The sequence below is a fragment of the Babylonia areolata genome, chromosome 1 (assembly GCF_041734735.1).
Source record: "Babylonia areolata isolate BAREFJ2019XMU chromosome 1, ASM4173473v1, whole genome shotgun sequence".
Classification (NCBI taxonomy): domain Eukaryota; kingdom Metazoa; phylum Mollusca; class Gastropoda; order Neogastropoda; family Buccinidae; genus Babylonia; species Babylonia areolata.
The window spans coordinates 34,479,705-34,507,204 of NC_134876.1; the positions used below are offsets into that span (position 1 = coordinate 34,479,705).

General features: G+C 39.1%; 2 protein-coding genes and 1 long non-coding RNA gene across 6 annotated transcripts in view; 1 reads left to right on the top strand and 2 right to left on the bottom strand.

The window, feature by feature from the left end:
* Nucleotides 1-4,929: 4,929 nt before the first annotated feature.
* On the bottom strand, nucleotides 4,930-16,953 carry LOC143282183 (uncharacterized). Its single transcript, XR_013055218.1, has 3 exons — nucleotides 16,809-16,953; nucleotides 13,928-14,277; nucleotides 4,930-12,507 (listed from the first exon to the last, which is right to left on the bottom strand). It is a non-coding gene; the product is annotated as an uncharacterized LOC143282183 (long non-coding RNA).
* A 100-nt stretch (nucleotides 16,954-17,053) lies between these two features.
* Nucleotides 17,054-23,071, top strand: LOC143282166 (ragulator complex protein LAMTOR3-B-like). 4 transcript variants are annotated; one of them, XM_076587741.1, is made up of 6 exons: nucleotides 17,054-17,150; nucleotides 18,221-18,255; nucleotides 18,891-18,949; nucleotides 19,826-19,959; nucleotides 20,699-20,762; nucleotides 21,816-23,071. In XM_076587741.1, exons 1-6 carry the CDS (start codon nucleotides 17,142-17,144, stop codon nucleotides 21,893-21,895), a joined length of 381 nt encoding a protein of 126 aa, XP_076443856.1. In that variant the 5' UTR covers nucleotides 17,054-17,141; the 3' UTR covers nucleotides 21,896-23,071. The 4 variants fall into 4 exon arrangements, with proteins under 4 accessions (XP_076443856.1, XP_076443865.1, XP_076443838.1 ...); XM_076587750.1 differs by having other exon boundaries at nucleotides 17,116-17,227; XM_076587723.1 differs by lacking the exon at nucleotides 17,054-17,150 and adding an exon at nucleotides 17,260-17,341.
* Nucleotides 23,072-25,495: 2,424 nt separating this feature from the next.
* Nucleotides 25,496-27,500, bottom strand: part of LOC143280799 (ragulator complex protein LAMTOR2-like) — a 3,913-nt gene continuing 1,908 nt past the window's right edge. Inside the window, exons 2-4 of the mRNA XM_076585525.1 lie at nucleotides 27,442-27,500; nucleotides 26,928-27,017; nucleotides 25,496-25,892 (exon numbers count right to left, since the gene is read on the bottom strand). The exon at nucleotides 27,442-27,500 is cut by the window's right edge and continues 104 nt beyond it. Of these exons, the coding sequence (XP_076441640.1) occupies nucleotides 25,836-25,892; nucleotides 26,928-27,017; nucleotides 27,442-27,500 (206 nt within the window). The 3' untranslated portion in view covers nucleotides 25,496-25,835. The remainder of the gene's footprint in view (nucleotides 25,893-26,927; nucleotides 27,018-27,441) is intronic.

Here is a 27,500-nt window from a genome sequence, read left to right on the forward strand (position 1 = left end):
CAAACTAACAGGTGTCGGTCAAAACGGATCTGCAAACTTACAGATGACGGACACTGACACCTTCGGTTGGCATGCGCACACCCGCACTGGTACACACAGACACAGACGCACACACACACACACACACACTCTCTCTCTCTCTCTCTCTCTTATTTTTGTGGGCAATTAGCTCGATTCAGAAATAGCAGCTACGGAGATGGAGCGGAGAAACAGACAGACGGACAGACAAACAGATAGGGACATGCTTCATTTGATAACGGTGTTCACTTTCTTTTGTGACCTTCGAGGAAAGTGTCAAGCAAAGTGGGGGAGAAGAAGGGGGTGGCTGTGGGTCTGCGCACGGGTAGCGAGAGAGAAAGAGTGAGTTCGGATGAAAATCAGATGCATCTTGGAGTGTGGATGATAGTGAGGGAGTGGGGGGAGGTGAGGCTCAGTTGCATGTAGTTCATGAAGAACCTTTTTTTTTTTTCTTCTTCATTCTGTGTTTCACGTGCCGTCTGTGTTCATTTCCATATGTCAACTTATGTAAACTGCTTGACAACAGATTTTGTTCTATCTTATATCACAAGGAAGAGGAAACATGTGTCCCCATTTTTATGAAGTAGGTTTCTGAAATTGCTCCTCACAGCAGTCACGTCACAAACTCCAGACTGAAGTAAGGGAGACAAGCCAGCCTTGTGTTTCATTCATGCATACGTCTTGATAAATGGATTACCTTTCTTCAATTGGAGGATGGAGGAGTGTGGGGAAAAGGGGAATAATGTGGGATCAGTGAGAACGTCCTACCGCTGTGGAGCAGTCAGCGTACCGGACTGAGATGTGTGTGTGTGTGTTTGTGTGTGTACAGAGAGAGAGATTTGTGAGCTTTTTCGGTTTGGGTCGCAGATATGTTGGAGTGTGATATGGCTCAAATGGGAGATAACTGAAACCACAACAGTCGAGCACATGTCATCGGATGTTATATCGGAGTGGCAGTCCTGCTACAATTTTGTCACCGACTCTGCACATGTCTGGAGCCTCCGTCGACGGATATAATCACTGTCAAGCAGAAAAGGCTACTACGTCGTCACAAACTTAATCAGATACACATAATGTCGTCATTGTCGTTGTCGTCATCATCTTCATTAATCATGATCATATAAAAGAAAAGAAACTGAGTCTCTAAATATGTTGCCACGTAAGGTACATGTCCTCCTCTCATTGGTTATCTTGTTTTTTTACCCATAGATTTTCAGGTTTGCGTGACTTCATGTTTACTAGAGTATGCTCTCAAGGCCTGACCAATGCGTTTGGTTTATATCCAGGTGGACATCCCAATAATTCTTTTTTTTAAGCAGATGTCGAGTAGCGTATATGGATCAGTCTGCATGCGTTGAAACCTCCTTCAAACTGGAACTGAAACTCACGTGAAAGTTGTCGGCCGGGAATCGGCGAATTCTTCGGCCGGGAAGTCGGTGGACGCAGAAATGACATGCTTCACTCCTGAGTTGGGACATTCTCATTCTCACTACGTGACTTATTATTGCTGAAGGCGTGTGGGAGGGGATGGGAGGAGGAGGGAAGGGGGGGGGGGTTACGCATCATTGTTGAAACAGACCAGGCATGGTCGAACAGATAGCTCCATTGCCAAAAGACACTGAGACTGTTCTTTTTCTCTGATGATTGATTGATTGTGTGTGTGTGTGTGTGTGTGAATGTGTGTGTGTGTGTGTGTGTGTGTTCACTAAGGTGTTTGCGCGCCGTGAAAACATTCTGTAATTTTACTGCTTTTGCCGTTTACCGTCATGCATGTGCGCGCGCAAGCTTGCATGTAGATATACTTTTTGTTCATGATCATGTTTTGCCAGTTCTGAAGTGATGGAGACACGTAAACTGAACGAATAATTATGTCGTTTTGCCGTGTACACATTGCGATTCCTAAATGAATGAGACGTTTGCAAGACTGGTTGCAACTCCACTTTCTCAAAATCACTGTGTGGATTCAGAATGAAGCCCCCCCCCCTCTCTACCTCCTTCCCTCCTCCCCACATCCTCTTCCAACCCCCCCCCCCCCCCCCTCTCTCTTACACCGTATCCCTCTCCTCTTGTGCATAAATAAGAAATTAATATGATAATGATTGACAGGCGTGCGCGCGTCGTTTCAGTCTCTGACGTTCGCTGCATGTCATTAACAAGGGTTGAATTTGGAGGGTGGGGTTGGGTTTTTTTTGGGTTTTTTCGTACTTTCCTGGCGATGAGGGGCTAATAAAGCACCCAGTTGTGACCCACGACAAAGGAATGTTAAGTTGACGTCACAGTCCGGATGACGTCTTTGTACTTTCATCCTGGAGCGGATATTATTAATCTTACAAGATGAAACAGACATGCGGTGAAGAGCAAAGGTGTCAGAATCAACATTGTCTCCATTGATGCCAAATGTTCGGATGAATGAGCGGTGAACATGACTACACAAAAAACTGCGTTTTTCTGAACAACAAAGTAAACTTTGAAAACATATTGTACAGTCTACAATATATACAAGAAGAATATTTGATGTTTGTTTGATTTATTTTTCTCAAACAATAGAAGTTACCCAAACGTATACTCTGATTTTCCCGTGCACAAAGACCCTACATATACATATATGCATGTATACGGTATCTTTGCAAAACATAAAACATTACCCATTACGAATATTGAATGCTTATTTTATATCTCCATCTGAGTGTTAAATTCAGTCGTATTTTCGCACGCATTTAAAAAGTAATCCAACAACACTGATACGTGCTTCGAAAGGAGATTTTGGTTTTCCTTCTTGTTAATTCAGCTACAGTAGGCCTACTCTTCACATCAATGCTTACAGATAGTGTAAATCTTATTTAAATCGGTTTTTCTTTTTACACAAATTGGTGATAATTTCCTTTACAAAGTATTGTGCTTCCAAGATTTAAACATTATTACATCAAAGAAATTTCTGTTCTTCTTATTGAAATCTTTCACATTGCCTTTTCCATTCTGTGGAAAATAGTTTCCTCAGGTATTAAGGTACTTTTGTGAACCTCTTCTTCGTCTCCTTGTCTTCTCTTCTCTCTTCTTATCATCATGTGTAAATATTATGGTATGTCATGTTACTGATGATTAATTGTCATTTATACAGGTCATAAGTGATAACAGCTTTTTATGCTTATATATATATATATATATCTATATATATAAGATATTACGAACTTTTTCATTCAGGTAAACGCGACTGATTCTCAAAACTGAAAATTCTTGAACCTACAACAGTTTCAAATTCAAACAATTCATTACTTCAGTGACTAATCAATCTTTACCCATGACACAAATTGACTCAATTCTTAAAGGACCAATTGGTCTTTATGCATATGTATGTACATGTAAATGTACATCTGTGTGTTTGTGCATGTGTGTATTTTCTACTCTGAATCATTTTTAAATACTGTTGAATAGCCTACTGTTAATCATTATGTCTATTTTAATCATAGTGATATATGTTTTTCAGTTAAACAAATTTTATTCCTTTTTGAGGATGTACATACACGAAGAGAAAAGGAAACCACATACACTGACATAGCAACAGCTAAAAAAGATAGGGGGGGAAACAAAACAACAACACAAACTCCCCTGAAAACAAAAGGTAAAAAACTGATTTCGAATCATAATGTGAAATAGTATTATAAGGAATAAATACAAAAACAAAATGCTTGCCCTTATCAGGTAATCTGCTCTTCATTTTCTGGAGCTGAAAGTCTGCATTATTTTAGTCTTTCGGCAACAAAGGACAAAAAACTTGAGCTGACAGGGGAGAGGAAAGCTCCAATTTATTGCATGCACACTTGAAATGGACAAATTATCACTGTTCGTTAGACACGCGGTGGGGATGACTGTCTTTTTCTCCCCTCTCCTCCCATTCCCGCTCTCTCTTCCTCACTCAACCCGAACCCGCTCTGCGTCACACACACACACACACACACACACACACACACACACACACAGAGAGAGAGTGTGTGTATCCATCTGTGCCTCCATCAACAAATATTCATGTTTTCTCGTGATTTAAACATTTCAAAGAGACAGCGATATACAGACAGAGGGTATGAGAGAAGAGTGGAAAGAGTTTAGATATTGAGTAAACTGTGTCCAGCATTGACAATACTTACAAAGCTGTGTGGCACAATGACAAACGACTTATCACACTGCGTTAGCTCAAAGAGGCAACTTACTGTTCTAACACAGGGCCCCAGACTGGTGAACAGTTCACAACATCTGTACAACATCACGGAGGATAGTTCGCGATCTATCAAAAGTTTGTGACACACAAAAAGGAACAAACATCTTGAGACGTCCTCCTCTCTTTTTCTGCCGCTGTGATCCAACTGCACTGTCTTTCAACTGACAGTAAAATTCAGGTCCTCTCAGTCCACCACTCCCTATGCCCATGTCCGCCCCCCCCCCTCCCCCTCTCTCTCTGTGCGTGCGTGTCGCTGGCCTATTTATCACTGAGCTGTGTACTGAATATATATCGAGCCACAAATCACCATCACTTTTTGTTTGTATGTTGTTGTTTTTTCAAGTTTTTTTTTCTCTCCTTATTAATGAAAATTAAGTAGGTAAGTCCTTAACTGCTACCAGTTGTAAAGCGTATACTGATTTGCATTACGGGATCACTTTCAGCGTCTCTGTGTTTTATATCGATACCATTGTTCTTTACTGAATGGAATCGCTGTATAGCCCATGCCCAGTACTGAATCATCTTAAAACTTATAAATCATGTCGGTCTCAACAGCCAGTCTGGTAACTTGCATGTGCCGGACACTATCGGTTGGCAGGAAAACACACACACACACACACACACATACATACACACACAAACACACACAACACAACACACACGATAGTTCACATGTACATAGTATCAGAACAGAGGTATATGGGATTTCCATTTATTTGCATTTCACTGACATTTCTGTTGGCGACTATTTTAGTGGGGGCTGTAAAGGATGGGGACCGACTGGACAAAAACATAATTTTTTGTCCATGTAATCTTTTGACCTCATACTTTTGATCTGAGACCGGTGCCATGAAATGTATCCAGTGAAACACCTTTTTAAAAAGAAACAAACAAACAAAAACCGTATAACTGCTGTATATTTACGGCAAACGTACTCTTACCAATCCTACTGATGACGTTACCGGAGGTCGAGCCAATGGCTGTGACATCTTTATTGTGGCCAATTCATACAGTTCATATTCCTAATAATAACAATTTAAGAAGAAGTAGTTAATAATAATAATAATAATAATGGGTACTTATATAGCACTCTATCCGGAAATCTGCTCTAGGTGCTTTACAAAAACGCTTTTGTTAACATAAAACATTACATCTGTTACATACACACACACACACACACACACACACACGCACGCGCGCGCGCGCACACACACACACACACTGCATACATACATTTTAACATACATGTGTATCTAACAGCTACCCTAACACATACGCACACATAGGCAGGCACAAACTTACATAAACACACGCACACACAATACACATTCAGTATACATGCATGTAGTTATGTACACATACATATGTATACACACATAGTCAAGCACAGCTAATGCAAAGGAAGTGGACCTGAACTTACCGCTAAGGGAAAAGGTGAGTTTTGAGACGAGATTTAAAAGATATGAGGAATCCGAATGACGGAGGTTATCAGGGAGCTTGTTCCACGTCTTTGGCGATTGAAAAGAAAACGATCTGTGTCCATAGGTCTTACTTCTGATGTGAGGTATCCTGAGAAGTCGTTCTCACTTATGTTCAATCCTTGGACCATCCCAACAACTCTCGCTGGATTCCCGTACATGTCCGAGATATGGAGAGTCTTCCCTTATCTATTTTAGATGAGTTCGTGCAGCAGGCCATTGGGTTACATCCAAGACAACCAACTGCTTCTCATCAATGCATCAGTGCCAATTGATCAAACCCATGAACAAAATAATGAAACTGTCAAGGAAGCAGGTGGTGCAGTATGACTCACTGAAAACCCATCAGCCTTCCAAAAGTGGATGCTGACAGGACCCGAGCAAGCAAGACTCTTGCAATAGTTTGAGAAAGGTCTGTGTGAGGAAACCCAGAAACATCTGGACCATGAGAAAAGTTTGGGCCCATAAAAAACTTCCAACAACAGGCTTTGAGCCTTGTGAACACTATCATAGATTTGGGGATTCCCTTTCTTAGTGATGCCCCGGAACTTTTGACTTCAGACACACATGACATTTTCAGTTATTCTGTTGCCAACACTATCCGCAGTATTGAAATCGATATCAAGAATCAATACAATCACAACAGACAGTCAGTGCTTGTGGAACGCACCAGGCCAATTCATGAGCCAATCAAGAAGAACAGATTTCCACTCTGTCAGTCTCTAGCACCCAAACGCAAGTCAAGACAAGCCGACAAGATAAAGACGCTGAAAGCAAATGTTGATCTTTTCTCACGATTGTTAATTGTAACGCAGCAAAGAGAATCAGACATCAGTATTTTTTCAGGCATGAAAATCATCCCTACCCTCCATCAGTTTCTGACAGAGGAAGACTGCAGCTGGGTATTAAAAGTGATCTCCTGACATGCTTTAAACGGAGAGAAAATTTATACTCCCCTGATAACGAGGAATTGGATTACCTGGATTTGCTTGCCTGCTTTGTGGAAGCATATGAAATGGCACAGGCCGTTGATGTACAGCCAGATGTTCTCATTTCACTGGAAACAGCTAACGAGACAGAACCTCCAAGTACATTTGATATCAAAGTTCTAGACGGAACTACTGTATTTCACTTTCTCCAAACCACAAAGATTGCAACATAAGGAGAATTTTCTAAGATTTTATTCCACTCCTTAAAAGCCAACTAGAAGGTACAAAACATCTTGATGTGGTGTGTGTGGGACACGTACATGAAAGACAGCATCAAAGAAACAGCAAGAGAAAAGAGAGGTGGAGGAATATGCACAATGGTTGGGGCACAGAACAAGATTCCTGGCAAGTGGCAAGACTTTCTGTGCGATGCAGGCAATAGGAGTTATTCGCATTCCTCACAAATGAGATTGAGTAATGCAAGTTCCCCACTGACAGGGAAGATAATCGTCACGTCAGATGGTGGAGCTTTGTGCAGAGGATCAGGCCACCAAATCACCCAGTGTGATCATGAGGAGGCTGATACGAGATTGGTTTTTCATCAGCAGGATGCTTTGGAGAATGGACAGAAGACATGTTTGGTACGTACTGTAGACACCGATGTCATTGTCACACTGATTGGAAAGTATTACCAACTTTGTACTATTTGCTGATATTTGGGTTCATTTGGTGTAGAAAGAAAATTCAACTGCATCCACATCAATGCACTCGCCACGGTTCTTGATAAAGACAAATCAGTTGCCTTACCAGGTTTTCAGAGTTTTAGAGGCTCTGACACAGTATCTTCCTTCTTTGAGAGGGGAAAATGTGCTTGCAAAATAGCAGAGTGGAAGTGCACATGCAACTGTGACAAATGAACATGTTTAGCAACACTAGGTATGAATGCTTTTATGAGGATTCTGAAGGGACAATTACACGTTTAATCTGTCCAATCAGATCGAGTCATTTGATAAATGTTTGTCTGGTTTTTTGTTGGTTTTTTGTTGCTTTTTGTTGAAATCAGCTTCGGACACACACACACACACAACCAAACTGAGTGAAATAATATAAATAATCAATGCAGAATCACAAAAATAGCTGGAAATTATAGAATAGGACCTAACTGTAAATGCGCCGTAAATATAAAAAGGTTAATTATCAACTGACACCAACCAGACGATCAAAATACGTGGCACTGGTCTTTAAAATGTTCAAAATAGTGTACAGAATTGCTCCACAAGATTCAGTACTTTTGTCCAGTCGGTCCCAACCATGTCCTCTAAAACCCCCACTATTTCAATGGAACTAAAGAAAAGGTTCTATATTTCTGTGATCGAAACTGACAGGTCTCTTCAATTAAATTAATAATAATAGTAAATTGTACTTATATGATGCAAACTCCCCATGGATGGGCTCTAAGCGCCTCATACGAAACAGTACTTGCGTATTAATTCATTATACAACATAAGAGCACATAAAGACATAGAACTGGAAAACAAGATCAGTATCCACTAATACTGCAAATTGCAGATTTAAGAAAAATCGCAGGAAAAAGGCACAAAACACACACACACACACACACACACAAGTTCAAGTTTTAATTATCCTTTCACTCCTATTGGAGTATGGAGGATTACTGCAAAATAATCTTTTCATGCCCAGAACAAACATTTCCAAATACACAACAATGTCACATAAAAGTTGAGAAAACACGAATGTCTTTTAACTCCAAAAGTGTGGCTAGGCAACATTTGCAAATCAAATCATCTTACTTACAGCTAAAATGACTTTTTTGTGCCTCCTTTAAACATATTACAAAAATTAAAAACCGATTTTGAAGACACACACACACACACATGCACGCACGCACGCACACGTGCGCGCGCGCTTAAACACCAACCCACAAGCACACACACCACAGAAATACTACAATGGAGGAAGGACACAAGGGGAGTGCGGAGGGTGGGAGGAGACAGAGAACTATGCTTCGTCGCATCCAAAGGCCATTTTGAACAGGTGGGTTTTCAATTTACTTTTGAAAGAGCTGGTGAGTGTCGGGGATCCAGAGGAAGAGGATTCCAAACAGAATGGGCTTGATGCTGAAAGCCCTTTGACCAATTTTTATTATTTTTTTTATTTTCATTTTTATTTTTATTATTTTTAATGTCTTTGAAGACTCTGGGGACTCGAAGGAACTTTTCTCCAGAAGACCTGAGAGAACGGGATGGCGTGTAAATATGAAGGACCGCAGAAGATAAGTAAGATGGGAGGGAACCTTCGAAGTGGCGATAAGTCAATATGCCAATTTTGTATTGAATTCGATGGGCGCAATAGCCGAGTGGTTAAAGCGCTGGACTTTCAATTTGAGGGTCCCGAGTTCGAAGCTCGGTAACGGCGCCTGGTGGGTATAGGGTGGCTGAGATTTTTCCGATCTCCCAGGTCAACATATGTGCAGACCTGCTTGTGCCTGAACCCCGGTCGTGTGTATGCGCAAGCAGAAGATCAAATACGCACGTAAAAAATCCTGTGATCCATGCCAGCGTTCGGTGGGTTATGGAAAAAAGAACATACCCAGCATGCACACCCCCGAAAACGGAGTATGGCTGCCCCTACATGGCGGTGTAAAAACGGTCATACACGTAAAAGCCCAGTCGTGCACACACGAGTGAACGTGGGAGTTGCAGCCCACGAAAACGAAGAAGAAAAAGAAGTACTGAATTCTGTAATGGATGGGCAACCAGTGAAGTTGACACAAGAGAGGGGTAACATGATCTCATTTTTTGACTTTTTGAGAACGACTCTGGCAGCATTGTTGAAGACCATCTGAATGCGTGGTTACAAATCCAGCGAGTAGTGAATTGCAGTAGTCGATGCGATTGAAAATTATGGAACAGACAAGCTGAGAGGTTACTTCAAGTCAGATATGGTCAGTACCCAGGGAAATGTTAGCTAATTTTGGTGTATTTAATGTATGTTTTTTTCACAAACGTAAAGAGTACTGCATTTAAGTATTTGCATCTGGTTAATTCTCAGTTTTGGAGGATGGTTTTGCAAACATGGTTATATCTTAATGTGCAAGCAGGTGAAACACCATATTTAACTCACTCAGTACGGCCAGACCTCTCTTCTCCTCTACACAGACCCATCGGATGTCTAGTGGGTGTCTGAATGACGGAACCTTTAGCTTCCGTCGTCAGAATTGTGGTATTCTTTGTCAACATTCACCTCTTCTGTATAAGAGCCTTCCACTTGCAATATTTTGATGGTGGTAATTGGGGTGAAACGCTGTTAACGTCGTCTCTTTCGCCGTTCGTATGGAGAGAGTTAAACCTATTATGGAATAACAGACACTTAAAGTATCAGGGAAACGTTCTTTTCTTTCCTGACTGGGTCAGGGGTGGGATAATACATGTAAAAGACATGTATAATACTCATGGCATTTTTACCTATAATGACACATGTTTGAAAATCGGAGAGTCCCCAGTAAGAATATTAGAGTACAATGTTGTTGCTGCTGTTCGACAGTTCACCTCTGTAATTAATGAACAAGAGAGGTCTGACATCGACCTGTCAAATATTTCTCCTTTCTGTGGTAAGAAATTACTCACTTGTAAAGACTTTAGATTAGTATTGTGCAATAACAACTACTCCATACCATGTGCCATCAGGTTTTGGAATAATAAATTTGGTGTAGATCTGAATAAGAAAATATGGGAGATTCCCCGTCTATGTTCAAAAGAAACACGTTTAAGAGTATTGCAATGGAAAATCTTGCATAATATTTATCCTACTAATACCCTGTTGTGTAAAATGAGAAAGAAAGACAACCAAAGGTGTTCCTACTGCCCAGAAGAAACTGATTATATACAGCATTTCTTTTTTCATTGTCCGCCTGTCAAAGTATTTTGGGAATATATTAGTCAATACATATTAATTGAATATAATGTAAAAGCAATTTTGTCTGAAACTGATGTTTTGTTTGGGATACCAGTCCTACACAAGACCCAGGACCATACACTGATGCAAATCAATCATATTCTTCTGATTGCCAAAATGTGCATCAGCATATATAAGAAAACTGAATCAAAATTACCACTGTCAATGATATTTGAAAATCAGCTTAGATATCGTAAGATTTGTAAGATTTCATAATATAAATTGCTTGCATGCACGCAAACACACAAAAATATACACGCATATGCATATACATGCACGCACACATACACGCATATCCTGGCAAGTATTGGCTTTTCTTCCCTTGCTGGGAAGGGAGTGAATTTCTTGCCACTTTAAACCTTTCCTATGACCACTCTTCCTAGCTATCCCTTGTTCGCTTTAGCTTTACCTTTTGGCTAAACAGGGACGGCGCCTTCTGGGAGAGATGCTCAATGGAAAGGATGTGCCCTACCACTTCTAACTCCGCATACACTGTTACATGCATGCACTAGGTTAACAAAACCACTGGCATGTAAACAAATGTAAACATTGAAAGGGAAGATAGGGTCGGTCCATTGTTATGATACTGATGACAGATCTTTAATTCTATTATTTCTGTATTTTTTATGTATTAGGTTAAGATAGAGAAGGAAGAGAGAGAGGATGGATGACAGAAAAGCTTTAATATCAAACAAACAACTCACACTAAAGCAACAATAAACCCAGACAGATGTAATCACTTGTCATATATGTTTAGAATGCATACATCAGAACACTAGAAATAAAATTAAAAAAAAACCCTGGCAAATGTACACAAACATCGAATATTCTTAAAATGTATGCCTCAAGACACACTGGGGCAATTGCTGCGCCAGACGATAGGGGAAAGAATGAAAGTGATTAGTTAAGGTGTGTGGGGGAAAGTGGTGCATGAAAGGTAAATATGAGTTTGTGAAAGAAGAAAAAGAAAGATGTGGGAAAAAAGAGGAGGATGGAGGCCCCACAAAAAAAAGGAAAAAAAAAAAGAAAAAAAAAGTAGGAAAAAAGAGGTTAGAGGCCCCACTAAACAAAAACAAAAACAAAAAAAACCCCAAACAAACAAAAAGTCAGATATGGTCGAATGGTACGGATTTTCTCAGTTGGAAGTTAGCAGTCTTGCATAAATAACTGACATTGTCATGCATGGACAGAGCTTAATCAAAGTATGCACCCATGTTTCTGACAAAAGTTTTAAAGTTGACAACAACCTTAGAGGAGACAGCCAGGGAATGGTCCGTGACATGACAGCACAGACTTAGAGTCTACAAGCATGGCTTCTAAACTGAATTGAATTATTTATTGTTCTTCCTTTTTTTCAACCCTTTTCAGTTGAATGCATTAAGGTCACACATATTGCGTTATTCCACTGATGAGTACAATAAAATAAATAAATCACTGAGGAGTACAACAAAATCAATTTATTAGTTTATCTTAGTTTTGCAGGTAATATGCTCTTTTTTTTTAAAAAATCCTGTCTTCGAAGAAATGGAGATAATAAAAGGAAAAAAAACGAAGAAAGAACAAACAAACAAACACACAGTACATCATTATATCACCGGCAACATATTGTCAAGATACATGAAGAAACATATAAGGACTTAATAAAAGCGGCCTAAGAAAATCTGACATAGGCCAAAGTTTGAAAAAAAAAGTATAATTATTTCGAAAGATGCTGAACGGAACACAGTACGCCAAAGAAGTGACTCTGCAGTAGTGCAGACCAAGCCTCCCCCCACTGCTGCTGTCTGGCCTTCTCGCGCCCTGTCAGTCTCAGCACCGATACTGTGGCAGATGAATCTCTGTAAGGCTGCGCCAGCATGAGTGACTCGAAATGAGAGGCGTGGAAGAAATGCCACTGAAATGGTGCAGACATTAAGAAACACATTTTAATATATCAAATAACATTTACGTAGTAAAAGCACAATTCTACAAAGTATGAAAACCAGGAAGGTACAGAGAAACAGAGATAAGACAGATGATGAGTGAGATGTGTGAATTCATGCAAACACATAATTATGCTATGAAAATAACAGTGAGGCATGAATGTGAACACAAAAGTTTTGAGATTTTACTTTGAAAGAGAGAAGTATAAATCGAGAGAGAGGCAAATGAAGAGACTGAGAAAGACACAGAGAGAAGGAGGACAGAGGGACAGAATCAATCAACTGACACGCACAAACATGTAAGTTTTATGAAAATGAGGAGTGATGGCCTAGAGGTAACACGTCCGCCTGGGAAGTCAGAGAGAATCTGAGCGCGTTGGTTCAAATCACGGCTCAGCCGCCGATATTTTTTCCCCCTCCACTAGACCTTGAGTGGTGGTCTGGACGTTAGTCATTCGGATGAGATAATAAACCGAGGTCCCGTGTGCAGCATGCACTTAGCGAACGTAAAAGAACCCACGGCAACAAAAGGGTGGTTCCTGGCAAAATTCTGTAGAAAAATTCACTTCGATAGGAAAAACTAATAAAAACTGAATGCAGGAAAAAAAAAAAAAAAAAAAAAAAGGGGGGGGGGGGGGGGGGGGGGGGGGGGGGTTGCGCTGTAGTGTAGCGACGAATTTCACACAGAGAAATCTGTTGTGATAAAAAAAGAGAAATACAAATACAAATGAGGCACAACTGCAGTATTGCAGTGATAATGAGAGGTAAAACGAGATTGGGTATGGAGTAGGAACAGACAGAAAGAGGGATAGAGAGGGAGATGGGGGTGGGTGGGGGGATGGGGGGGGGGGGGGGGGCTTGAAATCTATTTACCATTAATTACTTACAATAACAATACCCATTTGCTGCTTACATATTCTGTAGTTTTTTTTTCCAGATTTCGTTTGACATGGGCCTTTCCTGGAATGTCAAAACGATGATAGATGGTGTAAATAGGCATATTTATCATATACGGCGAAAATACAGGCCTACTACAATTGTAAACCGTGGGAAACCAGGCTTTTGTAAGCAGATGTTAGAAACATATTACATGGTAGATGGTGGGAAAAACCAGCCTGTTTGCTGTAAATATTGAAAATCTGTTAAAACAAGGTGGAAACAGGCATGTGTTGTAAATGGTTGAATTACACTCCACTGACATGATGAAAATGAAGGCATGTTTATTCTAGACTATGTGAATTACGATGTGGTGATTAGAATCGTCATCAATGGTATGCTGACGATATCAGATAACAGATGATTACTGATGTGATTGATCAAACCCAACAGCTGTTCACCCTCGTGAAGTATCCAGGCTACTTGTTAACCACACTATTATAGCACAGATTTTACCTCAGTTATCCTTTTTGCAGTAAAGTTTACTGATCAGGTTGACGGATGTGGATAACGTCTGATTCCCCAATGTTAAAGTCATTCAGTTTTTTCCAGTCTTGCATTTCAGTTCTGCCATTCAAGAACCACCGCTGTCTACTGGATGGAACTTTGAGCACCTTTTGACATTCCCGTTTCAAGTGTTCTATGTTGGTGTAGGCACTGAAGTCAAATTTCGTGTGGTATTTGGAATACTGTTTCACCAGCACGACAGTTAGGTTCACAAAAGCATCCGCTTCCCGTCCTGTCATTCTGCACCTGTACTGAAGTCCCCTGGTGTCAGTGATGTTCTAAACGCAGCCAGAAGTCATCTGTGGAGGGGAAAAAACATAATCAGAAATAGTAAATATGTTTACAAAAGGTTCGCTTATCATCTGTACATTAAAACATATCAATTCCTTACAGCACAAAATATCTCTAGGTTTCTATTCGGCAAGATGTAAAGTTAAAATGGTTCCAAAAATCAGGCTATTGTACATAATTTAGCTGCAAACATTGTTTTAGCCAGAATGAAAATAAAGGCTAGTGACAGATGTCCGTTTTGTAATGAGAACAGAGATAGTGTGGAGCTTTTTTTTTTTTTTTTTTTTTTTTTTTTTTTTTTTTTTTGTAAAGGTCTCTGGAAGCACCTTGAACATTGTTAACTAACCATTGTGTCAATGTTCCAAATGTAACACTGTACGAATCAGTTGTTCAACTGTCCTATTCCCCATCGCGAGTCGTGACACTGTGGTACAGTCTTCCATCAACCAGTGCACTCACACGGAGACTGGTTGCTGACTGGTTGCCTGGTTAGTTCATTCAGCTAAGCATCGAGCTTCATTCAAAATGTTGCCAGTTCAAAGCACGGATAATCAACATAAAAACTGCTTTTTTCTGCCTTTTCCGATTTAGTGTCGTTCTTGTATTGTCAGTATTGGTCGAGATAGGTTCCCTGTGTGACCAAAACTGCTGTCACAAGGCCATGTCACGAACACTTAAAAGTGTTCGAGTCCAGGGTTAACCAGGAGTTGTGAATAGCAACCAACATCCAAACTATCAAATGGGTATCAAGAATAACAGGATAGTTTATGTTATGGTTATGTTTGTTTGTTTGTTTGTTTCCTTTTCTTTCTTTCTTTCTTTTTTTTTTCTTTTTTTTCAATACATTCAAAACAAGAGGCAGTGCTTTCATTGCTGACTTCTGATTCCTACTGATTTAAAAACAACAAAAAACGAAACTGAAACCGAAACACGGGGAGGAAGATGGGCTGAGATGGGGTGTCAGCTGTACCAGAACCTACATAATAATTTCGACCTAAATCATACTTTTGATCACCATCTGAAATGAATGTTTGTTAAACCGGTGGTTAATGCATGTTGGAAACGGAACAGTTCCATCTGAAGCACCTCTGCGTACACCGGCATTTCACTGTTTTACGATGATAATATAGATCTAGATCAAAGTTTCCCTGTCTTTATCACGAATTCCAGGCTTCCATGAGTCGTCTGTGTGTGTGTGTGTGTGTGTGTGTGTGCTTGTCCGTGTGTGTGTGTGTGTGTGTGTGTGTGGGAGAGAGAGAGAGAGAGAGAGATGTGTTGTTTCTTGTCACAGTATCTCTTTCTGCGGCATACACCATTCTATATTGTTTTTCCTTTGGTACTGCTTTTAACAATTATGTAAAGCGCCTTGAGCGTTGTAAGGCGCTATATACACACACACGGAGGCGCACGCATGCACAAACACACACACAAGCGTGCACATATACACACACGTGCACGCACGCACACACAGGAGACCGCAGTCGCATTCACCATCTCCCTCCTCATGCACACGCATCACAATCAAGTAATCTGGATCGAAACAGCGCTTTTTTAAATGGTAGATTGGGGCTATGTATATCATTACATAGAAAAGGGTAAAGAAGCATGTTTTCAGGCTTGACCTGAAAGACTCTTGGGATTGACTGTGTCGGTGAGAGTATGGCAGAGAGTTCCAGAGCTTAGCTGCTGAGAAAGAAAAGGCTCGTTGGCCATGTTATTTCAAAGAAGGAAGCTAAAAAGAGCCCCAGGTCATCAGAGGACAAAAAAGTCATGGAGGGAATGTGTGTGTGTGTGTGTGTGTATGGATAAGTTAAATACATACTAAGGAGTAGGACCTGTGATAACTTTGAAGGCCCCCCCCCCCCCCCCGCTCCCCCCCTCCCTCCACACACACTTTGTTTACATAAAGTAATATAACTCTCAGCCAAAATATAGTCGAAAATACAGAAAATGGATCATAACATCCCCACTGAAATCAGTGTTACCATAATTTCACCTATGTACGAAAATTGCTGTTAAAAAAAAAAAAGCTTTAGGATACGAAAATAGAAAATTAGGCCCCTTCAGACAGACACACAAGGACAGGTGACTCACTTTGTTTACACACGTGAGCCAGAAAAGACGAAGAAGTAATATAACGTTCTCGTGATTTATGTGTGTCAAGCTACCAGTTTCATACAAATTTCAGTTATAAATTTTTGGCCATTTGGTTAACATCGAACTGCTGGGTCTTTTAACCCCACCCCAAAACATTCTCTATCTCTTTCTCTTTAGCTCTCTCTGTGAAGGGCCACATAAAATTTTTATCATGCAGTGACACATACAGTTTATGAAACTGAAATTTGCCACAGACAGGATGAAGCACAGAATACTAAACCTATTTAGTATTCTGTGGTTCTGCCTATTTAGTATTCTGTGGGATGAAGTAACGTGATTATACTTTTCAGCGTCAGAAGGGCGATAACGCTTATATTAAATAAGAATCTCGTGCACTCGGCTTTTGTTGTTGTTTCTTATCGTAAGTCGTCATCTAACTTACCGTTGGGCGCAAATCGCAACTGTCACAATGGCATTGCGTAATAAAGTGAAAACAATTAAAAGGAAACGAAATTCTTCGACCAATGGCAGTCTGTTTCATCAGCCAACTTCCGGTGTACAAGTCAAGAATAAGATAAAAATAATGATGACTTAGTGCCATCACAATGACACGAACTGGGTGTATGTTTAGCCATAGACACTAATTTTAGTGTCTATGGTTTAGCCACCTTACCCAACACGGAGATTTCTTGTACAAACCGGAAGAATAAACGAACGAAAGTTGACTCAAGAGTTGTCTGCCTTGAAGTGGGCTGGGCTGATTCACAGCAAAATCATGGCTGAGGTATTTCGTTTCGTTAATACCAGTTAAAAGATAAGATGAATACCCCCTGTCATTCGTGGATTCATGATGACTGACGTGTAAGAATGTTTGATTAACTTTTAGGGGCGATTTGTTTTGTTACCCACAACATGGAATCCCGAGTGTCAGTGGGCAAAATCACGTGCATCACATGCTGTTCAAGACGAAAGATTGTTTGTACATGAGCTGATTTCTGTTTGAAGGGGTTGTGGGGGTGGAGAGTGCAGTTTTTGAAACGGGAGGGACGTACTGTGTGCATTGACTGTCACAGCTACTGAAACTGAAACTGTCACAGCACTGTCCTTCATCTTGATATTTGTCCTGTGTGTGAAGTCGTCTGGCAGATTGTGTTGTACCTGTTGTCCGAGCCGTGAATTATTTTGTGTGTGCTATAACTGTAACAAACACATCGACAAATATTACTCAGCATGAAATTCTACCCAGGCTACAATTTTGAGGTACACAGTGTGTGCGTTTGTGAAATGCCTTTCCTTTGTTAAGGACTTAAGCAAATGAAAAATAGAGGAACATATTGTGTGTGGCAAGCATTGTTGGTTTGCCATCCCCACCTTCCATGTCCTCTTAGACTGCCTTAATATTGCACTGAAAGAATCGGCAAACAAACTTTGGTCAGAATATTTTGTTAATAATTATGCTCTTTTAGTTATACACAACCAACATCAGTATGCTGTCATAATTGGTTCATTTGGGTACATGCTTGTATTTCTGTATCCCACTGTAGACTATCGACAGAATATATGTAATTTTTATATGTTTTTCTTCTGCATACAAGGCATTGCATAATACACAAAATCTTCAATCCTTGACCTTCCAGTCACGTTGTCTTGTTAAGACCTTCAAGTGACTTGGGTGCCTGCAGTGCTATAGAAATAAAAAGAGAGAGAGAGAGAGAGAGAGGGAGAGAGTGAGGGGAAGACCATGAACTTTTATTTCACATTATCTAGGCAGGACCTTTCTGGCTAGAGAAGTGTTCCCCTGGAATCATCCCGACTGGCATGAATTAAAGTGGGGGGTTTTCCTTTGTTTTTCAGGAAGTAAAAATGTATCTGCGGAAACTGATACAGTCGTGAGTATCCTTTCCCTGCATGGTATTATAGCTTTTTAAAGCTGCTTTTGCTTTTTTACTTCTTTTCTATATATATAGATGTATAGATATATTTGGGAAATATCCATATTTCTTCCCTTCCACTCCTCTGTCAGAGACGAACACAGTGTTTACTAATTATGGAAGGATAGTGCTGTAAAATATTTTATGTGAAAGAAAATAATCAAACAGCTTGCTTAAAAGTTAAAAAGAAAGAAGAAATAAAATTCTGATTTCGTCATTGAGAACACACACACACACACACACACACACACACACACACACACACACACACACACACACACACACACACTCTTACAAGTGTATGTGTTGCAAACTGCAGAAAAAAAAAATTATCTTGAAGCATTATTTATATATATATATATGTGTGTGTGTGTGTGTGTGTGTGAAAGAAAAGTAATTTGCTCTCTCTCTCTCTTTCTCTCTCTCACACACACACACACACACACACACACACACACACACACACACACACACACACACACACACACACACACTGTGTCTCTGTCTCTTTCTTTCCCCCTTCAATTTTTTTTTTTTTTTTTAAGTTGTGTTTGCACCATGTATTTTCTTATCTCAGTATTTTGTTCTTTCAGTGTGGATGGTCTACATGCAATTGTGGTGTCAGACAGAGACGGTGTTCCTGTTTTGAAAAGTATGATCCTTCAATTCTTTTTTCTTTTTCTTTTTTTCATTTGTTCAAGAGCCATAGTCAGCATGTAAATTTGTTAAATATGTGCCTGCAGATGATATAAATACAATACCATCAAGCACTTGTAGCATTATTTATTGTGGTAATATCATCACCAGTTTTTTGCCAGCAGGTTCCTTCCTCATGGTCCTCAAGATAAGATACAACTTTGTTCGTGGAATCACGAAAATTTGAAAATTGTACCACAGAGGTACTGCATCCTTCATACCTCCATTGGAGTGGTGGCCTAGTGGCAACGAATCTGCCGATGAAGTGAGAGAAGCTGAGCACACAGATGTGAATGTCACACTGGCCAGTATTTTGTCCCCCTCCACTAGACCTTAAATGGTTGTCTGGATGTTAGTCTGTCAGATAAGACAAAAAACCAAGGTCCCATGTGTAGCATGCACTTAGCATATGGAATGGAACCTACTGCAACAAATGCATTGTCCCTTGCAAAATTTTGTCGCAAAATTTACTTTGATAGAAAAACATACATGCAGAAAAATGGGGGAAAATTTGATGGTAGTGCTGCACTGCAGTGATGTGTTCTCTCCGGGGAGAGCAGCCCATATTCCATGCAAAGAAATGTGTTGTGACAAAATGTAATATGATATACAATTTCCACCCCCCACTCCCCTCCCCAACCCATCCACCACCTCTAAGCATGAACTTTGTCACCACCACTGCAACTGGATTATATTGCTGTTACAAGCTGAGCATGCCATTTTTATGTTGATGATGAATCGTTCTTCTTTTGTAAACAGAAACAAGTCATCTACAAAGGATCTTGCAAAACTGTGTTGTGTGTATGTGTGTGTGTGATTCTGATTTGTGCAGTGTCTGATGAACATGCGCCTGAGAAAGCTCTACGTCCAGCTTTCCTTAGCTATTTTAGCCACATGACTGACCAAGCCAGCAAAATTGGATTGGGCAATAATGAGTCAGTCACTGCCTTCTATGAAAATATCCAGGCATGTGTCTTCATTGTTTTGGTGTGTGTGTCTGTGTGTCTGTGTGTGAGTATGTAGTATATTTTCTTATTGAAAGTAGATACTTTTTTATGACTTTTTCTTTCCATGAAATTTATATATTTGGCTTGTTACTGTGCATTATCAAGTGACCTTCAAATATATGACAGAAGCATAGAAATAATATTTAAAAAAAGAAGATAATGGGCAGACAGGTTGCAAATCTAGAGAGCAGAAAGAAGATAGCTGCTAAAAAAGAAAAAGAAAAGGGATGGGGTGCTTTCATTTTGCAAAAGAAGACAAATAATCAGCTGGGCATGGATTATCATACCAGAGAAACAGACACTGGCAAACTTGTCAACATGCCAACACATACACATACACTCACACACACTCGCACTCACTCTGCACAAAGACACACACGCAGACACACACACACACACACACACACACATATATATATATATATATATATATATATATATATATATATATATCATATACACACACACACACACACACACACATATACATGCATGATGATTTTTGAGAAAACATTTTGTTGAAACATAGATATCTATCCATAATTATTCACCTTTATTGACATAATAGTTCCGTATATACAACTTTTGTTGATGAGTCGAAAATTTTCTTTCCATACATTGATGTTTTAAAATTCTGGGGAGTAAGGTGTTGGTGGATTCATACTGATCTTGACATGTTTTGTTTTTTTTCAATGCAGGTTGTTCAGATTAACAAACATCCGCTGTTGTTGACCTTCATTGCAGATTCAGACTGCATTACAGGTGAATTTGTGATACGCTTTATGGATTTTTTCTTACAGTATATGTCGTCATAATATAGACAGACAGACAGACAGGACACACACACATGCACACACACACACACACATATGCACGCACACACATATGCACGCACACACACACACACTTTCACACCAGCAGTTTGAGACAACTAGCCAGATAGTTTGTATTTTTGAGCTGTTTGAAACAGAGCTGAACTTCAAACTTAAACTTGTTTGCTTCATGAAAACTACTTGCGTTTCTTGTTGTCGACTTTAAATGCGAAGTACTCTGAACTAAAAGCTTCCTAAAGAGTGGGTTGCTAATCAGTATTACCGTCTCATCTTTTACATATTGCTTGGATCCTTAGTCCTTCTTGTCATTACATTTCTGATAGTAATTTTTTTCTCAATCTCTCATGTTACCGGTTATCAAAATGACTTTTTTGCTATTTTGGGTTAACGATTCAGGAACACAAAGAACATTTATGTAATTCAAGCACCATTTAATTTGTTTTTTACATGTGGCATGTATATATGCATATAATGTGTACTAATGTACTGTACATATTGTCAATGATTTTAACTACAGACTCTCTGTGTGTGTGCACATGTGTACAGGAATGTTTGAATCTTGACATGATTTTCTGAAAACATTTTGTTGAAACCTGCACAGATGAACACATGTAGAAACTGTTGTTTGACATCAACACCCGTCTCAGGTGATGTGGTCGACAGCAATAGTTAAACCAGAAACTGGGTATCAACCTAACACTTCATTGACATTGTCAGAACAACAACACAAGATTGGCAGTGAAAATGCCAGTTTTTGTGCTGGGTGTCTGTGATTGAAACTAAAAACATATTGACTGCAAGCTCAGCACCCAAACAAGTGAGCCAGTCAGGGACTTAAAACTTTCATGTACATCACTGATGTGAGATGGCTTTCTTTAACGTCAGACTGCTAAATATTACCTTTTCTGGGAGTCAGGGGAGAGAGTAAGAGTGTGATGTTCAGGGGATGTAATTTCACCTCTGAACTTTTCTTTTTTTGCAGGGGAAATAAGATGTCTGGAGTTGGACTTGCTTGATCTGCTGGAAGAAATACAGCATGTGACAGAACCAAACTCCCAGTAAAAAGAAATCACATCTTTCTTAGAACTATGCCATCAGTATTTGACACTTGCTTTCTGATACAAGAAATTAATGCATGAAGTCCGTTGATTTTTTTCATATATGGATAAAGTGTGCATCTGTTTGAATTCATTGCATGATTATGAATTGTAAACTGTCACTGTGTAATTGTGAAATGATTGAATAACATTCCTACGTGAGCATGTGTAATTATGAAATGATTAACATTCCCACATATGTGTGTGTATGTTTGTGTGCATGAAGGGCCGGGAGTTGGACTGTAAGCAGGCCTCTTGAATCACTTTTTCAGAGGAATGGTAAATTTACAAAAATTAATGATAGATTGAGTTTGATTCCTTGTGGTGACAGAAATTTCTTCTTCCATTTTCATTGCCTTTTTTTTTTTTTCTTAATTTGTGCTGATAATATTGACCCATCAAACCATGGGACAGCCCCTTTCTACACTCAGTCTGTGTCAGTTCACTTATACAGATGCAGGTCATTTTCTTCAGGCATGCAGAGACAGAAAACACAATTTCTGTGTTGGAAAAATGGTTGACATTTGGCTATATGAAGCAGACACATTGCTTTACTTTTATGAGAAAACAATATTCAAAATTAAAAAAAGAAAAGAAAAGAAAAAAGAAAAAAAAAAAAAAAAAAAAAAAAAAAAGAAAGAAAGAAAGAAAGAAAAAAAGCTTATCAGTTTATTGGAAAACGTTGACACAACCATATTTCTTGATACAATATAGATCTCACCCATTACAGTCCAATGTCATATTATACTATCAGTATCACTGTGGTTAAAATGTAACTGTTGATTTATTCAAGTATCCTCAAGACGGGTGTCTGAGTTATTTGTTAAAATACTGATTAATTTAGCTGTGCTTCTGTTGTTCATTGTCAGTGAAAACTGTAAAGGGTATGAGGCAATAATAATGTATCACAATGTTGAGATTAATGAAAATTTGTTTGCAGCACATACACTTGCATGTGTATGTGTGGATGGACTGTGAGTGGTTAACAACCAACTGCATTTTGTGCAGGGGTCCAGGTTATTACATGTAGTAAAAACCAAAATTGGATCATCTTTTTTACGAGAGTCAAATCATGTTATGGCCACTCCCAAGATTTTTTTTTTTTTTTTTTTTTGATTTAAAAAAAAAAAAAATTATATAACACAGACTTTTTGTGCCATTATTTGAAAAAATGAAAAAAAATTGGGTGTTCCGTTTGGTTATTCTTGCGTGGGTGTGTATGTGACAAGTTTGGATCTGAGCACACATGTGAAATATACAAAGAATTTTGTGAGTTTTTTTTTTTTTTTTTTTTTTTTTTTGTGTGTGTGTGTGTGTGTGTGTGAAATTTATTTACCCGATTAATCAGAAGCTGACTCAGGTATTAGCTTGTGTTGCACATATTGTCTTGTCAATTTCCTTGAAAGATAAAATAATGCTTAGTATCAATGTGCCCAAGTCAGGGATAATGTCCAGAATTTACAGAAGTATCTCTTTCAAACTTTCCAGTTTACTTTCTAAGCTTCATGGTGTTTTTTCAGACTATGAATTCTAGTTCTCCTTGTGGGGATGTCAGGGGTCTTTCAGATATGAATAGTATCCCCTCAGGGAATTCTATGATAGAAATTTCCTCCTTTCTATTGCTCTGTTTCTGACTTAAGTCTTTTTCTTTCTGTGATCTCTTCCTTTCTTCTTTGCTGCTGCCTTGCCGGTCCATGCCTCTGTGGTGGTGTTTTTCTAAAAAGCCTTGAATAATTTAAATATTTTTTGTCTTTTCCTAGACTTGATAATTGAGCGTTATTGCCAAGTTGTGCTCGCTGGCATTTTTTCTTTTTGTATGCATGTCATAATAATTTTGCAAATTATATATAATTGTACAGTGTTTTGGTTCCTTTTTTTCTTAATCCTCTGGTGGGTAATTGATCGAACAGTCAACATCAGAGATGTACTGGGTTTATGTGCATGAATCTGATACAATTTCTGCCTAATTTTCTTTTCCTTTTTTTTTCTTTCTTTTTTCCTTCTATTCCCTCCATCCAAGGTCCTATGGGAAAACTGGCACTATGACAGTGTTTTTAGCCCTGCAACTGCAGAGTATAATTGGCAAGGCTATAAGCAATGACAATAATAATAGTATTTAATTTCCTATTAACTCATTAAAGTTTTTAGACACTGAGCAAACACATAATCATCACACACACACACACAGTGTATGTGGTTACACACACACACACACGCACGCACACACACACACACACACACACACAGAGTTAGCTTTGAACTCATTTTAATCATAATAGAAAAAAAAGAAAGGAAAAGACTGGCTCCACAAGATCCAAGCATACCATCATTGTGATCTTGAGCATGGCCCACGATTTGGACGCCAAGAGATGAAAAATGTTAATTCCAATGAAGGTTTAAGGTCATGTACTTGGAAAAACAGGTTTGTTTTCTGATTGCCTTGCACGAGAAAAAAAAAAGAAAAGACAAAATTACTGATCTTCATAATTCTATAGTTTTACCCAGCTGTCAGATCCATCCCACAGTTACTATGCCAGCTCAAGACACAAGGAGTAGTTGAGTCAAGAGTCCAGAAAGGTCACCTTTCAAGTAAAACTTCCTGCTGTGAATTCTGCTCTTCTTTTCAATCACTTCAAGCTTTGGTACTGAACTGCTTGAGATGTGTACCAAATAACAGAATTCTGAAAACATTTATAACAAAAAAAGGAAGTTATCGGCCATAGCTACTTTCGTTTTCTCCGCACAGGCGGATAGTAGTTTGCACAGGACATGAATGTCAGACCCCTGCTGGAGTCTGCACTAGTGGGTCACGGTTAAGTATGTGTAATTAAAAAAAAGATTTAAAATATGGATTGCTAGTGGATAGGGGAAGAATTTAGAGTACAGAGAATTTGCCTTTCAGCCATACTTTGGTACTGTCTATGTTATGCAATAAGCCTCAGAAAATGGATCAAATGGAAACTGCTTCTGACACACATCTTTTGGAAACAATCTAAACATGAGTATTCAGAGAAAGATATGCTGTTGTTCTGTCATTGAATGTGATATCGGGGAAGATAAAAGCAAAACTATACAGCATGCTGACAGACAAGCTGTGTCGTATGCCAAAGCATACGCACTCCCCCCTGCACATCAGCCTGAATAGTCACCTTAGCCACTATGTTTGAAAGACAGTAAAAGAGACTTGAAAGTCAGGGTGGTCTGACACTGTCAATGCCATACTACAACTGATACTAGCGAAAACTCTGACCCAAATGTGATAGATGGCATGCAGTTCATGTCTTATTTATTTGAATTGCCACAAGTGTTGTCTGTAAAAAAAGAAAAACTGTTCAGTGAAGACTTTTGCAGAAATATTCACCCATTCTCTTGAACTCTTCCATTTCAGAAGTGGAGATGATCAGATAAAGCTGACAACCAGTGATGATGTATTCACTGCAAATCACTGCATCAATTTTGATTCTAATTTCTGTCAAACCCATGCTGTCTGTCTGAAGGTTCAAAGCAACATTAATTGGCAGAAAAGAGAGTAACAAACATACACACAAAGACAAAAATACATGTATTCAGAAGCTGTTTGGTTTATTGTCAGACTGATTTTCCATAGTACATACTGCCAATCAAGAAAGGTATACCTGAATGGACCAGTAAGTGATGCATACAGACGCAAACACACATCACCATGCCTCAACATACACACACAAACACACATACTTTTCAACTGAATGTTCGTTCAAAGCAAAATGAAAGCACCGACCATGCTCACTGCACAGGTCCACATCACATTCAGTCCACACAAGGACTGAAGGAGCAGCAGCCACCATGCCTGGGGGAAGATGTATGAAATGCAATAGGCATGCCAAGATGCTGATGTGTGACAGCCACAGTTGTCATGGAAACTGAGGTCAGGAGGCTGCAACTTGAGACAGTGGAGCGTCTAGGTAATCTGCCAACGCCTCCACCTGAAAAAAAGGAAGATAAAATTAATTTGAATCTTATTAAGGTTATTAAAAACAAAAGAGTGTAACCTTTTTCAGGTAGGTAAATATATTTGTCAACATGCATGCATGTATGTGTGTACGCGATGCGAGTGTGTGGATGTACTTTTATGTTATGCGAGTGTGTGCACATGTAGTGTACACTCTGAGCAGTAAATTAGTTTCTCCATACACCTGAAAAGAATCCAGCTCATTCAGACAACACCCATACTCCCATTAGCTAACAGAAAGCAGTATACTTTGAATATCAAAATAAATAACCATTTACACAATTCAAGATAAAAATGTGAACACACTGAACTGCAAGCAGACTGCACACATCAAAAATTCCATGATAAAGAACATGTCAACACCAACAAGACTGCAAGCAGACAGCACACATCCCCTCACAAATACACAGATCAGATTTTCATACCCGAGACTCGAAGCTTCGGACATGAGGGAAAATTTGTTAGATATAATGTTGGCAGTATGTTTTTCTAACTTTTGTTGTTTCTATTTTATTGCTTTTTATCAGTTTCAGGCTTTTTTTCTATTTTACCAGAATTAAACTTTTAACTACCAATTTGTGTTAACTTGCAAATAAGCGTGTGTGTTTGTGTGTCAAGTTGAACTTATTCTTCTCTTAAGGTAAATGAATAATCTTACAATTTGCATCAGGTTTTTTTTTCTAAATACTGCCGCAGAATAATAAGGCATAACATGAAAACCAATTATAACAATCACTTACAAGAATTTCAACCAGAATAAGAAGACACACACAAACTGCAAACTAATAAGCTTAAGTGTATGATCCTGATACAATACACAAGAGTGACCTGTTTTCATCAGTTACACAAGCATTCAGGAAGAAGAGGGAGAGAGAGGGGGGAGACACATGCACATGTATGTAGTCTACACACCTATGATGGTACAGTAAGCAATTCTTTTTTAGTGTGTGTGTGTATGCATTGTGTGTGTACAGATCTATCTATATTGAGAGCAATTTTTCCCCATCACCTTGGCTTTAAGCATTCCAAAGCCGACGTTTTCCTTGCTGCACACGCACAACAGCAGGTTGGCCACTTTGGTAATAGCAACTTTTCCCTCCTGTAACCAAAACAAATGCACAAATTTTACAAGTCAGTTCTGTGTCCACCTAAGATTCACAATGGCAATAACATACAGGCAACACTGAGTGAAGGATACTTGCTTAGTTAAAATCTGTAAGCTAGATAAATTACTTAGACAATCATACGCCAAATGTCATTTGAAAAAAAAGCACCTGAAGCTGTGAAACGCTGATCACCTTTACACAAGGTGGGAACAGACATTTTCATGTTAAACTTTAAAGTCAGAATCAGTTTGCATCAACCCAAAGAGAAATGAACAGGCAAATAAGCAAAGAAATAAATACTGTCCTCTTTAGCTACAGCTACCATGCTTTTCCACTAATTCCAGTGTGGGTAACCCGGTAGCAATGTCAAAATCTAAAACAATTCCCTTATCATCCCAAACTGCAAACTTGACACACCTTGCATTCAACAAGCACTGTTTCCAGTTTGCTGCCATCAAAAGCTTGATTGGCACTTT